Source organism: Lepidochelys olivacea (assembly GCF_965140295.1).
Source record: "Lepidochelys olivacea isolate rLepOli2 genome assembly, chromosome: 1".
NCBI lineage: Eukaryota > Metazoa > Chordata > Testudines > Cheloniidae > Lepidochelys > Lepidochelys olivacea.
The window spans coordinates 237516421-237533352 of NC_140411.1; the positions used below are offsets into that span (position 1 = coordinate 237516421).

Below are 16932 nucleotides of genomic sequence, written 5' to 3' on the forward strand. Positions count from 1 at the left end.
CAGCTCAGATACTTAATTCTACTTTCAATATTCTAATTCCTCATATGGTGTATGCATTTTGTCAGTGCTTTCCCTCTTGTTTAACCACATAAATTACCTACCACCTCTGTTCAAATCCACTACTCACCAATGAACTGATTCTACCATGATGGCAACTGAGGGAAGAACACAGAAACAAGACAGGGGAGAAAGAGGGATGATTTCCCTCTGATGTCAGAACCCCCACCAATGGGAGAGGGGAATGGAAAGGAAGGGCAGAGGAGAAGGCAAATCACATTTCCAACAATCCGTGCATTTCACAGTAATCACCTAAATTGACAATACAAGAATCTACTTATCTGTACATTTCCTTCTTAAGCACACAAACCCCATGCCAAAGTTTTAACAGGAATATGCAATATTTTTGTTTGTGTTTAATATGCGTATTTTTGGAGTTTACATCTGTCTTATTTCCTGGTCTCACTTTAAGTATTCCTTGAAGTCAACGATTGAATTTAGCAAACATTTTGTTTTAATTCCTAATTTACTCTTCTTCATTTATGGGGGCTGTTTACTCTTTGAATTTCATTCAATTTGAACCCCCCCCCCCCAAAAAAAGATGTAATTGTTTCCAAATGCTTTCAATTTGTTTTTATGCATTAATAGATATTTACACACACAATACTACCAAGGAATGTTAAAGTCACCAGCAACGCCAATTGTAAAAACAAAATACCCCCCCCCCAAACTCCCCCTTCCCCCCGACATATCTTACCTCATTTCATATATTCTTCCCCAACCTAAATTTTGTGCCTAAAAACTAGCTGGCAGTGCCCATTTAAATACAAAAACTTTTACCGAGGCTAAGTGACTGTTTGAGACCGTCTCTTACTATCTACTTAGATTGTGTATCTAGATAACCAGTGTGCACAATAATGCATGACAACCTCTTTAAGGCAAAAATTGGACTTTATGGGAATGTAATATTGAGTCAATTACACACTTGAAAAAGAATCTGACCAAGATATTTTGACAGAAAATCTAAATTAAAAAAAATAATCAAATTGCTTACCCTCTTGTTTCGTCATCTTGCCCCTTTCCTCTCTGAATTCTAATCCACTGCTCCAACTGAAGCATTGAATTAGTTCTCTGTATGACTCGTTCAGACTCCATATGTGCGTGAACTGTATTGTGCTGTCCTCCATCTCCAGTTTCCGCCACAATATTGACAGCTTTATTCTCAGACCCATTTAAATGAACTGGTCTGTAGTTTCCAGCCTGAAGTGCACTCACTGGTAAGGTTCTGTATTCTGAATTTAGCTTTACACTATTAATTTTAGTTAAGGGTTTATCTTGTCCAACTTTCTGAAATCCATATTTTTCAGCTTCCAAAGACGACTTCTCTTCATTTTTGCTTACTTCTTTGTTTTTTTGATTATTCTGTGCCTCTGGTTTAATTAACACTCTGTGATTTGAAATGTTATTCACTTCTCGAGATGGTGTGTTTTCAGTTACCTTCTCTACTCTGCAAAGAGAAGGGAATGGCATAACAACATAACTACACACAAAATGTAATAGCTGAAGTATTTGCTTTTGAAAAAACACCCCTTGATTATTACGGGTTCCAGATTGTTCTAAGAGACCATTGTCTAACCAATAAGATGTAACAGCTTGTCTTTGGGAGAATAATCCAGGCCAGTTTTAAATGGTCAGTAGTAGGTTTTGTTTGTTTGTTTGTTTAAGAATTCCCCTCCACTTCTTTCTATTTTAGGAATATCCATACCAATCCAAACTCCAAGTTATACCATCATGGTAAGTGGCCACTGAACAGGTTGTCATCAAGCTAGAGAAACTGGAAGAGCAGATATTAAATTTCCCAAAGGCTGGAACAGCACATACTCTGTGGCTCTTCTCAGGAATCAAAGCCTCTGGAATGCAAACAGCTTAAAATCCAGACTGACTTCAAACCAAAGTGTTTCAGATGGCAGCATATTATGTTCCTGTCTAGCTCATAATTCACTATGCTAGTCATTTCAATGTATAATGGGCACATTATTCTATATTTTAAACTTTATATGGTCACTGACATCAATTACCTCTCTCTGGTATGTTGTCATTTCAGCTATTGTATATTTTGTGGGAAATGCTTGTGGCTTCCTTAATTTTAGGAGGAAAATATCTGCTGACTATGGAACTGTGGCACAGAATAATTATATATATTTTTAGAACCAAACTGTAACTGCTATACAGTATTTATATTACACAAGTTATAGAAATGTATACCTTGAGAGCTTAATGATTTTCTTTTTTAAATTCTAGTGTTTCAAGGAGTCAAGGGTGCTTCAACACTGGGACATTTGAGCCCTAAGTTTCCAACTGTGTGCCTAATTTGTATCACAACTGACAATTGCATGTGCAAATAGTACTTTGAGATGCATATCACCAATTATACTATTTATCAGTGCAAGCAGCCCATTGTGTCCATTTCCATGCAATCTAAGTAATTGCATACGCACACTGATTTATGTTCACTTGAATTCTGAGCATTAGGCCTAAATGTATGACAAATATTAAGCATCATTCCAGAAGTTTATTTAAACCATAAATACTTTAAGAATATTTTCACAAGCGAATCATGTTGGGTATAATTTTCATACGCACCTAAACTACTGAGAAACTGAATTCCCTTTGGAAAGTTTTACCCATTATTCCTATAGTTTCTTCAAGAATTCTGGACATTTATTTTTCAAATACTTCACTGGTGAAATGCTTACAAATTAAGTAGAATCATGCCTTTTAATACCAAGCAGTTGGTAAGGAGTTCTATTAATATGTTGTAACAACTCCTACACAGACGGACTGCAGATATATGAACTAGTTTAAATGTTTTTACAAGGAATTTCTTAGACTGACACAAACTCCTATCCCAGCCACAAGTGCTAGCTCAACTAGACTAACGACTTACAAATGAAGAAAATAAACCATTTCTGCAGTGTAGTTTTAGAGTGGAACTGAGCCTTTTTTGTAGGTACATTTCTCTTGGTTCAAGACCGTTAACATAGCAAAACAAATTAAAACTACACGGGCAGTTATGAGAATTAATGAAAGATTAAGGCAATTCTGTATGAGTATGCATCTGCTAGGTCAACTAGATCTACCAAATTGGTAGGATATACTGTAACTCTTCCTCCACTGTATCTCCTTCCTAAAAACAAGTTAAAATACTCAAACTCAGAGCAGTTACAAGGGCTTGTCTATACAAATATTTAGTTTGCAGCAAGCTGGCGTGTGAATCTACCCTGCACTAGCCTACTGCACTCTAAGGGTCTATGTGGACCCTGGTGACATACATTAACAGTTCATTAATGTGCTTTGATCTAGTCATCTTTCAGAGGAGTCTCATCTTTTGGAGGAATTCAGACTTTGAGACTCAATCCCCTTGCCGGGTTTCAGAGCCCAGGCTCCAGCCTGAGCCTGAACATCTACACTGCTATTTTCAGCCCCATAGAGAGACCCCTGTGATCCCAAGTCAGTTGATCTGGGCTCAGAGTTGCTGCTAAGAGTCTTTTTTGCAGCGCAGGCATGAATACCCTCAGTGTTCTTGTGGACAAGCCACTGGTTAAAGCTATGCAAGTCCTACTTTGTCCTACTTTGCTGTGAATTATCTGATGAAATCTCTGAGAAGTGAAGGGATACAATAACCCCTAGCCCTACATTCACCCATCTGTGAAGTATGAAAAAAGTTTGACTTTTACAAAAGAATGTATTTAACGTATCTCAGTCAGAAATAGCAATGTTCATGGTGTGCAGGAGCCCAGCTGTTAGAGGCAGAAAACATACAGGCTGAAAGGCACTTGAGAAACATGCAAACCAATACTCAAATGTACATCTCTGTGGCTGCTTGCATCAACATGTCATCCATCAGGACAATGAACTGTTTCTTGCAGTGTTGGTGGATTCCCATGTTTGATCCATCTTATGTTTTCTGCTATCAGGTCAACATGGCATCTGGCAACATTAAGTCTTCTGATGATTTTTTCATTGGAATTTCAAAGGGTTTTTTGGGTAGAAGAATAAGCACATGCCATGCCATAAGCACTTCTCTTTCTTGGTCTACCAACATTCCAGTATTTTTGCCTAAGCAAGTACTTGTGAATTTTTTTTTTTTCTAAAAATGTGCTCTCTTACACAATTGAACCCAAACTAAACGACTTACCCAAAAGAGAAAATGGATGTCAGGTTCTGCCAAAGACCTCTCACAGATAATAAGAGGTACAGCATTGATAATTACAGATACGAAAAATTGAATGTTAAAAGTTTCTAAGACCACCACTAAAAAATTTGAAAATGCCAAAATTAAGGTAGTTTTTGCAACTTAATTCAGTCCCTTTGCACTTATGCACTAAGTCTTTAATTACATGATCACACACAACCGCATGAGGTGCACAGGCTAAGGGGAACCCCATTTTACTGACAGAACAGCAAAGTATTTAGATTTGACAGATTCTTTCCGAGGTGAAAGGTGGCTGAGTGATGTGGACCTGCCAAATTAGCTATTATGAGTTCTACTCCCAGCTCATATAATTAGGTGGCCTTGTCAATAGTAAGGGTTGTGAAGGACCAAAAATTATTAACTCTAGTGGGTAGAAGCAGAGACTAACTCATGGTCTCCTGGTCCCCAAATCAGGGCATCTTCACCTAGGCTGAAGGGTATTTTGATGGGGGTGGGGTGTAAACTGTTGCCACTGCCAGATTCTCCTCCTTTTAGGTCTACATCAAATCCAGAAGACGATGCATGCACAGGGCTAACAGAATATTCAGGGGTTTTGACAGTAAGCCAGGAATAAGATGTACTGAGCAGAATAGAGGAAAATAGCAATTTTCAACTGCTTAGAACATGACAAAGTCTGAATGGATTTTTATGTTGTCAGGTACTTCCCTCACACCTGGACTATCCCCCTGCCAAATTTCAAGTTCCTGCTGCAAACCAAGAGGCAGCAGAGCTTTCAAAAAAGAGGAATAATGTTTACATTGGAAAATGTTGGGAACCTAGAATAAACCTAACCTTGTAAAAAGATTCCCTGTTTCTACCATCCTGCTTGATGCCAAGGTGGCTTTTGATGGCACAGCCTGGGATTACTTGTTTCCTATCTTTAGTAACTTTAGGTAAGACACTAAAATTCAGAAACAAATTTCACAACTGAACAGCACTGTTAACTTTTACATTGCTATAAATGCCTGTGTCTGAGTCATCTAGGGGTTGATTTTGCCACCTTTACGAACACTGAATAGTACCTTACTCCCTGATATTCAAGAAATAAGTGACTACTCAGTGTACATTAATATGGCAGACTCTAGCCCTTAAAGTGAAGACATACGTTAGATTTGTCAGTTCTTACTTTCTGAACTGGCTGTGGCACAGGCCACAGCAATCATGGGTAAATAGTGTACTGCACTAGGTGATCAGCACAAGAAAATGACATGAGTAGTACACTGATAACATCACTACAGCAGGCAAAAAAACACCTACATTGCTATGGTTTATCATTAAGATGGTGGTGATCTAATTTGGAAATAATCCGATGGTTTGTCAATTTCAAGCGGTTGTTTCAGGTCACATTTTATGAATGAAAAGTCTAAGTGGATTCCTGATAGATTAAAGTATTTGAGATCAGTAGGACCCTGAGGACCTGGTTAAAGTTTGTAAAGGTCTACCATTTAAAAAAATAAAGCCAGACTTACTCAGGTAAAAGCAATTACAATTAAGCCTATGGGGCAAAATAAATTCAACCATAATGAATATGCACCTTACAATATTATATACACTCAGTGCTTTTCCTATGGAAGTAACAAAAATGCTTACTTTATTTCAATTTTTAAAATATTTGGGATAGAGGGAAAGAAGCCATAATTGTCATTTCACTCAAACACACCAATCAAGTGTTTTTCCATTGCATATATAAAAATGATCCGGAAAACTCACCAAATTATTCACTGTACAACAGGTAAGAATGGCAATAAGGACCAGTTTGGGCTTTTGAGGAATTTATCAAAGATTCTCCTCTCTCATTAGCTCTCCATAGGATTTTTCACCAAAAGCTCAAACCCTCGACTTAAGCTATTAATCATTCAAGATCAATTATCCAAGAAAGAAATAAAGTAACTGTTTCCTCACCTCAAATTTTGTTTTATTTTAAGCAGGCTTTAAACGGGGGAGGTAAAAATCACTTTAGGGCAAATCTGGATAAAAAGGAATGCTTTCATCAGAAAAAGAATAACTATTCTCATATCCACAAAAGACAGAAAAATTGCAGGCTGGAATTTTTTAAAGCTGAAATGCACAATTTTACAGACTGTTAGGCCTAGGTACAAGCAAGTTCCAGGAATGCCATTGTTCGTGAAATAGCAAAACTTCTACATTTAAATAAATATATCATTTTATTGATAGGCAATTTAACTTCAGAAAACAAAAGGTATGGAAGTAAGGTGCTGAGCATCAGTTTGGATGAATACTAGCCTACCTATTGTACCTGAAGTAAAATTCAATAGGAAAATTATATTTAGGATACACAACTCCTAGCAAGAAGAAAAAAATTAAAATAAAGAGACAAAAGCACTTGCTGATTAGATGATTCAACCAAGAGCACTTTATCCCATATGTTACGGGAATGCTAAAACATCAGGTTACTTAAGGATGAGGTCATAGATAATATTTAACAGATTTGCCTGGGGAGCCAATACTTATTTTACAGTGTGTACAAGATCATATCCTGCTAAACAGTTCATTTTTAAAGACTGATTTTATAGCCAAAAGATTGATTCACCAGAAACAGATGTCTGCTTTCCCCCCGCCCTCTGGTTATAGCTAAAGATACAAAAGCCTAAGAGACTTTGCTAGTCTTGAAAAGTATCTGTTCAATTAATTCTTTCAAGACTATTAGTGTGCCTTTCAAGGGGACCGATTTTAGTTTTGCATGCAACATGGACTGCAGTATCAACCCCTTAAAATATACTCACAAACCTAAGGCTAAATCCTACAACCCTGACACAACTAAGGGCGTATCTACATTTTGCTGCAGACTACAGGGGGTGTGAATTGTTGCGACCTAACTGCTCTGTATGGAAGCTGCTGTCATGAACTATTAAGGCACCTAGTTCACATTAACATTAGTTCTCTTTCAGTTTACACCTCCATAGTCCACACTGCAGTGTAGCACAGACATATCTTAAGATAACCAAGACCCCATATAAAATACGCAAACCCATTATCTGAGACAGAACACAGATTTCTGCAGCACTCACACATCCCTCCCTTCCTCAGTCTTCACCTCATCCCTCCATCCACTGCTACTATAACAAAGACTATTGCATGGAGAAAATAAAGAGCGCACAAAAGAGGGAAATCTTGCTGGTCAGAAGTTCTAGATCCTCTGTTCACTACCACCAATCCCTTCACCCACTAACATTTTAAAGACATTGTTTTCCAATATTCAGCTGCTAAAGTAGACAGAATTGGCCTGATAGGTTTGTCCATGATTTGCTGCCTCTCCTAAGCACAGGATCCACAGAAAGGCAGCCCCACTCTAAAGTATTTTAGGAATACGGTCCAGGTTTAGGTAAGCTGGACCTAAAACTTGTGACAAGACCCTTCTAGGTAGATTCTGGGGTGCTCTGATGTGCCCAAGTGAAAAGACTGTAAAAGTTGTAAAAGTTTGAAAACGAAGATTTCCACTGAATTAAATATGAAATGGAATGCTATAATCCCTGCAGTATTCCTGGTGTTATTTATTAAATTAAAATTAAAATTTATTTTACACTGTTCCTAGACATTGTCATGTTCAATTTGTTCTAGATTTTGGTATTAAAATATAATTAGACTGCAGAAGCTGTCACAGAAAAACTGGATAGCAGTCATGGGGACCACTTGACAGATGAGGCCTTTAGTACCGGTAAGAAAATGCGCACTTCTTTCCACCCCTTTGGGTAGGGGATGGTGGACTTAAAATATGGAGCGAGGAGACTTTAATTTCTTGTTCTGTACTCCAGCACTCTTGACAGAAAAAAGCTACCTCACACCCCAAAGATTAATACTACATTCAGAGAATATCTTACATTATTTTGATAAAGTGATCAGTGGAATCATTAAGTCAAATTATAACAATTTAAATCTTAAGAACTGACACCCCAATGATATTTTTCAGTACGCATAGAATACATTTTCATTGATCTTCAAAAGGTTTAACCTTTAAAATACTGCACATATTAAATTTCATTAATACAAACATGAAGTAGTGTAAAAAGGTCAAATTTCAGAGATAGATGATGTGATCATGAACGGGGCAGGACGTGGAGTATGAAACAACCACTCTCAGATGTAGCCTGTGTTACGAATACCTTTCAGAACCCCTGTAAGTGCTACACCAGAGGAGCAAGACTCCTGACTACTATATCCAGCTTTTCCCATGTGTAATTACAGGCAAGTCATTTAACTTCTGGGATTCAGTTTACCCAGATATACAATGGGTAGGTATTCCTACCATACTCTATCTCACAGAGGCACATTGGGAGGCTTAATAATCTGTAATAATCACTATATGAAAAGAGCTAGGCACACACAGATTAATGAAAAAATTACTCTATTTTAATACTCTGTCTTCAAGATGATGGGGAAAAAACACAAGCTAATAGTAACTAATGTTCTCTTCGAGGATATTAGCTGGGATTAAAGCTAAACGTTCTGAATTTTTTCTGTTTAACTTATATTTAATATTAAATCTAAGTATATTCTGATTTTTTGTTAGTCTGACTATCATCCCCCTAAGTCTCTGAACGTTGGACAGAAGTAAAAGGGTCAGTGAGAACACTTGTAATGGAGAAGCTCTCAAAATACTACAGGTTAGATGCATGTATCTACAAAACACTGTTAGCATTGAGCCTAAAGCAGCACTGGTCAGAGCATTCCTTATGGACTTTCAATTTTTATCAGCATACTGCCTGAAGCAAGGACACTAGAATCATGAAGCAGGAATGAGTTTATCACATACAGTGTGTAGTGTGCAAATGTCTTTCTTGAGCTTTACTAATAGTGCGGTGGGCTTGATTTTTCACCTTTTTGCCCTTTTTTCTTTGTTGTGTCCATGTTCATAGGAATTTTTTTTCCTTTTGAAATGTACCACCATTACTGCCATTGGTTCAGATCAAATGGTAGTAGCAACAATGGGCGCACAAACGTAAACGAAGTGCTGGCTGCCATTAGTATTTTAACTACCATGTCATTCTGAGGAAGGTTAGAGGCTTTAAACTCTCAAGAAGCATGGGTATGTCTACACTGCAATTAAAAACCTGTGGCTGGCGCATGCCAGCTGACTCGGGCTAGCAGGGATCGGGCTAAGGCTCTGTTTAATTGTGGTGTAGATGTTCAGGCTTGGGGCGAAGCCTGGGATCTAGGATCCTGTGAGGTGGGAAGGTCCCAGAGCTTGGGCTGCAGTGCAAGTCCAAATGTCTACACCACAACTAAATAGCCCCTTAGCCTGAGTCAGCTAGCATGGGCCAGTCACAGGTATCTAATTGCAGTGCAGACATACCCCACAAGTGCTCTCATCATTGCTATCACTGGTGGGGCTGAACCACAGCTGAATTACCTTACATTTTAAGTGAACGAACTCAAACCCACTATTGGAAATTAACTCCTTGTTCTACTGGTTTGCCAATCTGCATTACCTTTTCACAGGTTCTGTCTGTACAAGTGCTGCATCTATCATGGCTTTCATCCATAACTCCATTTCCTTCCCTGTATCTGTGCAGAAATAATAGGTCCTCATGTTTGGATGAGCTGCCTGATTGGAAATGACAAGGTCATTGTAATAAAAAGACAAGATTTCTGTAAAAGAAAAAAAGGTAAATGTTATTGTTTTCTTACTCCATTGTTGTTAGGTTTATGAAAAAACTCTACAAATAATTTATAGAAAACATTTCGTACAAGAACAATATAATTCACTGTTGTTCTTTTCTTTCAGTGAAATTATATTAATAAAAGAATTATCTTGAAAGTTGTAATTGTTGCTTCTCTGTGCATGTACCCTGCTGAAATGATTCCTATCTTTCTGCTATCAAAAATCTTATACTGATGTTCATAAAACATTAACTTAATATAAATAATATATTAAGTTATACATTTTCTGCACTCTGAAAAATTCAGTAAGTCTTAATTTGTACTCACCATTGTAACTTTCAGTGATGTACAGCTCAACAGTCATTAAGGACAGCCAAAAAGGAACTCAAAGCCAAGAAATGAAATTCCATGTTAGGAGAGAATATGTAAGGGATGACTTTACTCATGATTAAAGAATATACCAACTAAAATAAACATATAAACACAAAATAGTTTGTCTAATACTGAAATTTAAGTGCTAAACTCAATTTTTTTCTTTCATCCATTCACATCATAGTAAATGCCTCAAGTGTTTTTTCCCAAAATTCAAGAGACAGAGCACGGTGTGCATATATTAGTAATCCCAGTTTCATAAACAACTATGTGTACAATAGAGGAAAATACATTTTAGGGCTTATATATGCGGCCCTGCATTTCGGTCTAAGGGGGTTAAAACTGCACCACACACTAGTGGGCTGAGATGTATGAATGCTGTGTGAATGCTGCGGATGGGAAGTAAAAGGTACTTAAGGCCATGTCTACACAACCAGTTATGTCAGCAAAACTTATGTCATTCAGGGCTGTGAAAACCACCCCACCCCTGAGCAACGTAAGTTTCGCCGGCGTTTAGTGGTATTCTGCACAGTGCTATGTTGGCGGGAGAGCTTCTCCCACCAACATAATTACTGCCGCTTGTTGGGGATGGTTTAATTAGGTCAATGGGAGAGCTCTCTCCTGTCAACAAAAAGAGTGGCTACGTGAGAGATCTTATAGTAGTGCAGCTGCATCGGTGCCGCTGTAAAGTCTCTAGCGTAGACATAGCCTTAGTTGGCATTAACTTAATCCTCTTTGACCAGGACTAAGTTAACGTCAACAAGGTACCCTTTAGTTCATGCCCACAGTGTCCACACAGGGGAATTACAGTGCAGCACGTTAGTGTGTGCTGTGATTCACACTCCTGTTGTTGAAACTGCAGGGCCATGTAGACATAGCCTAGCTCCATATGGAGACTGCAATTCCAAGCCACCAAGATGTGCTTATTAAGAGTTGTGAATTAAAAATAAAGGAATTCCAAAATGATGAAATATGCCTGGTTAGCGCCTTCATCAAGTTTAGCAATTATCTGTCTATATCCACAATGAATTCATTTGATTAGATTCCACTGTTTGGATCATCTGCGTATAGTATTATGCAAAATCAAACTCAGAGGCTGTTTCTGTCTATCCTATCTTGCATAAACACACAGTGAAAAGAGTTCTGCACTCTATGTGTTTCAACTGAAAATGAATGCCCTCACCTTAAAAGCATATTTGCGATTAATATGATCCTCAGAAGAAAGCATCAATATCTGAAAACTAGGTAGAAGTATGCTCCCCAATATTCCCTCTTCTTTTTCATCTAAAATATAATATTTGATTAGAACAACAGTTTTATACACAGAATACATACATTTAGACTCCTTTTCCCCATGTCAAATGGATATGTTTTTCATTCATTGAAAATCAGAGAATTCAACTGTATTCAGTGTTTCACGATGGATTTCAGTAGATGGCCAGTGTCCAGATTGAACACCAGGAGTACTTTACTTTAACATTAGATTGATTAACACAGAGGTGGGCAAACTACAGCCCGCAGGCCACATCCGACCCATGGGACCCTCCTGCCCAGCCCCTGAGCTCCTGGCCCAGGAGGCTAGCCCCTGGCCCCTCCCCTGCTGTTCCCCCTCCCCCGCAGCCTCAGCACGCCACGCCGCCGGCGCAATGCTCTGGGCAGCTGGGCAGCGCAGTTGCAGAGCCACGGCCTGACCCGGTGTTCTGGATGGCGCGGCTGTAGCACCACCAGCCACCGGTGCTCCAGGCAGCACGGTAAGGGGGCAGGGAGCGGGGGGGTGGATAGAGGGCAGGGGAGTTGGGGGGGGTTGTCAGGGGGCGGGGGTGTGGATAGGGGTCAGGGCCATCAGAGGGCATGGAACAGGGGGGTTGGATGGGGCAGTGGTCCCAGGGGGCAAGTCAGGAATGAGAGGGGGGGTTGGATGGGACGGCAGTCAGGGGTCGGGGCTCCGGGGGTGGTCAGGGGACAGAGAACAGGGGGTGGTGAATGGGGTAGGAGTCCCGGGGGAGCCATCAGTGGGCATGAAACAGGGTGTGTGTGTGGGGGGGGGGGAGATAGGAGGCAGGGGCTGGGCCACGCCTGGCTGTTTGGGGCAGAGACAGCCTCCCCTAACTGGCCCTCCATACAACTTTGGAAACCCGATGTGGCCCTCAGGCCAAAAAGTTCGCTCGCCCCTGGTTTAACGTATAAGCTTTTCATGGCACAAGACAGTGGTAGGGAAGTTACTGAAGGGAGGGAAAGAGAAAGAATGTGGACATGGAACCAAACAGCTGGATTGGGCATTGGGGCCAGCCAGGGAACTGGGTTAGGTAGGGGTCTGGGAGTGGGTGCTACTGAGGGGTTGGCAGGCAATCCCACTGTCAAGTCTTCCACCTCCTCGTTGTGCCCCAAATTCATGTCCTTACTCAGCCTCTCTGGGATGTAATGCCACAGGAGTGAGTGCCCCAGCAGGCTTGCTAAAGTTAGATAGTCAGACCAACGCTCCTGTCTGGATAGCCACAGGAGGTTCATTTTAAAACGTTTCCTGTGAAAACCATAAATATTTTACTAATCAAATACTATGGGAAATTCAGTTGTCCTCTGAAGATCTGTATTAAACTCAGATACTAAATTCAATCACTGAAGTGGAAAATCGGATTTTTAATCGTGCTTTAACTGACTCTCTCAACATAAGCTTAACTAAGGAGTTACTAATAACACCCCCACAGTAGAGACACATTGTGACTACTGGAGAAACAAGAATCTGCAACTCAGAAATTACTGGGTGAATGTTGTATTTCACTGACAGTGCATGTCTAGCCTTAATATACCTTAAGATACGCTTCCACAGATGACACCATTTGTTCATAAAGTGTATTGGATGACAGCTATGAAGCACAATGATAGCATTTTTCCAAACTGAGCATGCAGCCTACAAAGCAAACTATAATAGAAGAGCTATGCCATTCATGTCCAAATATAAATCTTTTCACAATGGGCAAGTTAACTTCTTCACATTACTACTTTGGGGATAAAGATTTAAATATAATGAGAACATTTGGAATCTCCTTCCTTGGAAGTTTTTAAGGTCAGGCTTGACATCCCTGGCTGGGATGATTTAATTGGGGATTGGTCCAGCTTTGAGCAGGGGGTTGGACTAGATGACCTCCTGAGGTCCCTTCCAACCCTGATATTCTATGATTCTATGATTTCACTATAACAACCACCCACAGAACAAACGTGAATGTCTAAATATTGCATTAAAAGGTGCAGAACAAGGAAGGGAACATTTTTTTTAAAGTTATCTTCTATTTTTCTTTTTATAACTTCACAGTTATAACTGCAAAGGTTTATGCATGTGAGTAATCCCATATATGGCAGATGACTTTTGTTTGGGGAGGCTTATGCGAGCAGCGGAAGATCCATAAAAGTGATGGGAGCGTGGCCCCAACCCACCCTCCATTCATGCACCCCTTTGCTGAGTTGCTCTGGCATTGGCATGCACAGCAGGAGGAGTACCCCCATAGCTGGGCCAGCCAGTGAGAGGTTGTGCATGCTGATGCTGGAGCAACTCAGCTAAGGGACGCTAGAAGGAGCGTGTGTTTGTCATTTTTAAAAGTGTTGTTTTTTTCATGCCTTAAGGGCAAGCGAGGGCAGGGCGCCTTGGGGCAAAGAGGCAGAGCAAGGGTGGGATGCCTCAGGGAGTAGAGTCAGAGTGAGGGCGTGGTCAGTCCAGGTGCAAGTGGTTTCCCCACTTCTAGGGAGCTTCTGAGGGTGGCGCTCCAAGGGTACTTGGCCAGTGTGCCTCCAAAGGGAGGTGATCTGTGCCACAGCTGGCATTTCTTGCCCCCTGTATGGCCAGCTATTTTTGGGGAGGCTAAACCTCCCCAAGCCTCTTATACATGCCGCCTATGAGTAATCTCAGTGATGTCAATGAGACTTAGTCGTGTGCACGGATCTTTTGCAGATCAAGGTCTAAAGTGTAAAATGTTTCCCAATCAGAATAATTGTCTTTTGCATCCACTTTGCACATGTGTAAATGACTGAAAAAGGTGTGGAAGTTGTACACCTGAAGAAGAGCTCTGTGTAGTCCAAAAGCTTGTCTCTTTCAGCAAAAGAAGTTGCTCCAATGCTCCTCATCTTTGAAAAAGTGTAAGGCAAAAGACAGGGACAAAAGAACTACTTGCATCCCACTGTTTATTCAGTACAACTTGCTAATACATTAGAGAGCAGAAAAATTTCAAAATAGTTTTTAAAAATGTTGGCCTCTGAGCCAATTTGCACATCCTTTCCAATTATGGACTGAAGTCAGGCATATTCAATTACAAGATTGAATGTTTTAAATCTCACATGACAACGGTTTATGCTCTTTAATATATTTACACTCCTTCTCTAGCACTTTAATTGGACTGAAGACCTACAATACAGTCACTACAAATCACACATGTTGCCATATCCTGAACTATTTAAAGTTTCTACAGAATTTTAGATTTATACTACAAAAACACTGAGTAGTGCAAATCTGACATTTGAGCTGTATGTCATGGGAGCCAGTCCCTAGCTGTCCCATAGCGAGGAGGAGATGGAGACCAAGCCGCAGAAGGCTCTATGAGGTTTTGGGGCTGGCTCCCACTCGTTGCCCCGACAGTGCACAGAGTCCAGGCGCCCTGGCACACACAGCCCCAGAGAGGGCAGGGGAGGTCTGGGAGCAAGGGCCAGACAGCAGAGCAAGTATTAAGCAGCTTTCCTGCAGGAACACAGAGTGACAGAGCTCCTGACTCAGCATGGCCAGGGGAGTGATGTGACCCACAACATCCTAGCAGCTGGGAGCTGCTTCTCGCACATCAGCTTTGCTCCCTGTTCTGGGGAAAAACTCCGCACAGCAGCAAGGAGGAACCAGAGCAGGAATGGGGAGCAGGCTCAGCCAGGCAGTAATGAACTTCTGGCCGCCATGCTTGCTGCCCAAAGCGCTACTCCTCTGCTGTCAGGAACTCTGGGAAACATATGGAGGACTTCTGGGACCTGAGTCAAGCTGGGGCCATGTGCACATAAGAAACAATAAGGCTCAGACCCTTCAGGGTCCTGGGACTCTGGTTTTTGAGGCCTAGGTTAGCCCAAATGGTGTGTGGATGCAAAGGGGGTTAGGCTTGAGCTCAGGTTCAAGCCCAGGCTTGAACTGCAGTGTAGACATATACACAGTGTCTTGGAGCTAGCCTCCCAGTTGGGGTGGACAGACTTGGGCTAGTGGGGCTGGCGTTAGCGCTCTAAAAACAGCTGTGTAGACAGTTCTTTGAAGTTCTGGTTTGGGCTGGAGCTTGGACTCTGAAACCTACAGAGGTGGTGAGGCTACAGAGTCTGAACTGCAGCTTTAAAGAGCTGTCTACACAGCTGTTTCTAGAGCACTAGCACAAGCCCTTCTACCCCAAGTCTGTCAATCCAGGCTGGAAGGCTCAATCCCGCGTGCTCCAAAGTGCTATGCAGACAAACCCTTACGAGGTACTATGTATCATTTTTCCTCCCTAGTCCAGAATATGAAAAAAAAACTCTAGAAAAGGCAACGTGGTATTTTCTCCTCCACATAAACTAGTGAGTTCTGAAAACACTTAGATTAAACTAACTTGTTTACCCATAAGTAAATCTCATTCAGTAGCACTCATATAAAAGCACTACCCATTTTTGTTACATTGAATAGTTGTGTATTTGAGGAACTGGATTTCTTTGTTACATGCATACTGCTATGCTTATAGTTTCCAAATTTTTAAAAATCTGCTTCCCATCATCTGAGCTTTTATCTATGTTACTCTACCCACTACATCCATCTTCATTTGTATAAATAGGAGAGAATCTTCTTATGCTGGTCTCTAAGATTTTTTGTTGTTGCAAGCAATATCTTTTCTATGTGAAAGCAGGCAGTCTTATCCCCCAGTGAAAACAAACATAATACTCTAAGCATTTAAAAATTACAATGAAATCAGTTTTCTTTCAACCCTTAAATCAGGACTTGGCACTGGATTTTAACATGGTAAAATTTTGGACTAAACCTTATCAACCTATCTGGTGTTACAGTCAGATATACAACCAGAAATACTGTTTGCAATTTAAGAGCAAATGCACATTTTCCCTTTTCATCTAAGTTCCTGAATGAGATAGCACTAACCTAGTATAAACAACTTCCAAAGAATAGGGTTTAGAATTTGTCTGCTTGTTTTGTTTTAATAATTTCTAGTAACTGTAAACCATTGTTGAAACACTTTTTGATTTAAATACGTCTCAGTAATGAAATGACAGCTAAAATAGCTATCTGAAACTTCAGCTTCTTACTTTATACAGATTAGACTACTCTGCTTTTATTTCTGTCTCTCTTAACACCTTAATCAAACACAGAACAAATGGGAAATTGGAAACAGACCTCTGAATACTTAGTTTTATTTATGTTTAATAGCTGAATGGACAGCTCCATAGGCTTCAGAGCCCAAGCTACAACTTTAAAGCACCATCTACACAGCTATTCTTAAGAGTGAGCCCAGCTAGCCAAAGTCTATTGATCAGGGCTGGGAGGCTTGCTGCTGCAGGTTGTGTAGGTATACCCTTAGACTTTTAAGTTAAAAAACAAAAACAAAAAAACAAAAACACCTCTCAGTTGCATTGGGGGGGGGGGAGAACATAAATCTGAGATTCAACCTACCCAGAATATTAAACAAATGAAACTTCCA

The 16932-nt window shown here is 40.4% G+C and overlaps 1 protein-coding gene across 13 annotated transcripts in view; it reads right to left on the bottom strand.

Moving 5' to 3' along the window:
- The window catches only part of PLEKHA5 (pleckstrin homology domain containing A5), a 275009-nt gene that overhangs the window by 75796 nt on the left and 182281 nt on the right, over positions 1–16932 (bottom strand). For all 13 annotated transcript variants that reach the window (XM_084635411.1, XM_084635405.1, XM_084635414.1 and 10 more), the window contains exons 8-10: positions 11427–11527; positions 9700–9815; positions 1052–1504 (exon numbers count right to left, since the gene is read on the bottom strand). In XM_084635411.1, the coding sequence (XP_084491537.1) occupies positions 1052–1504; positions 9700–9815; positions 11427–11527 (670 nt within the window). The remainder of the gene's footprint in view (positions 1–1051; positions 1505–9699; positions 9816–11426; positions 11528–16932) is intronic.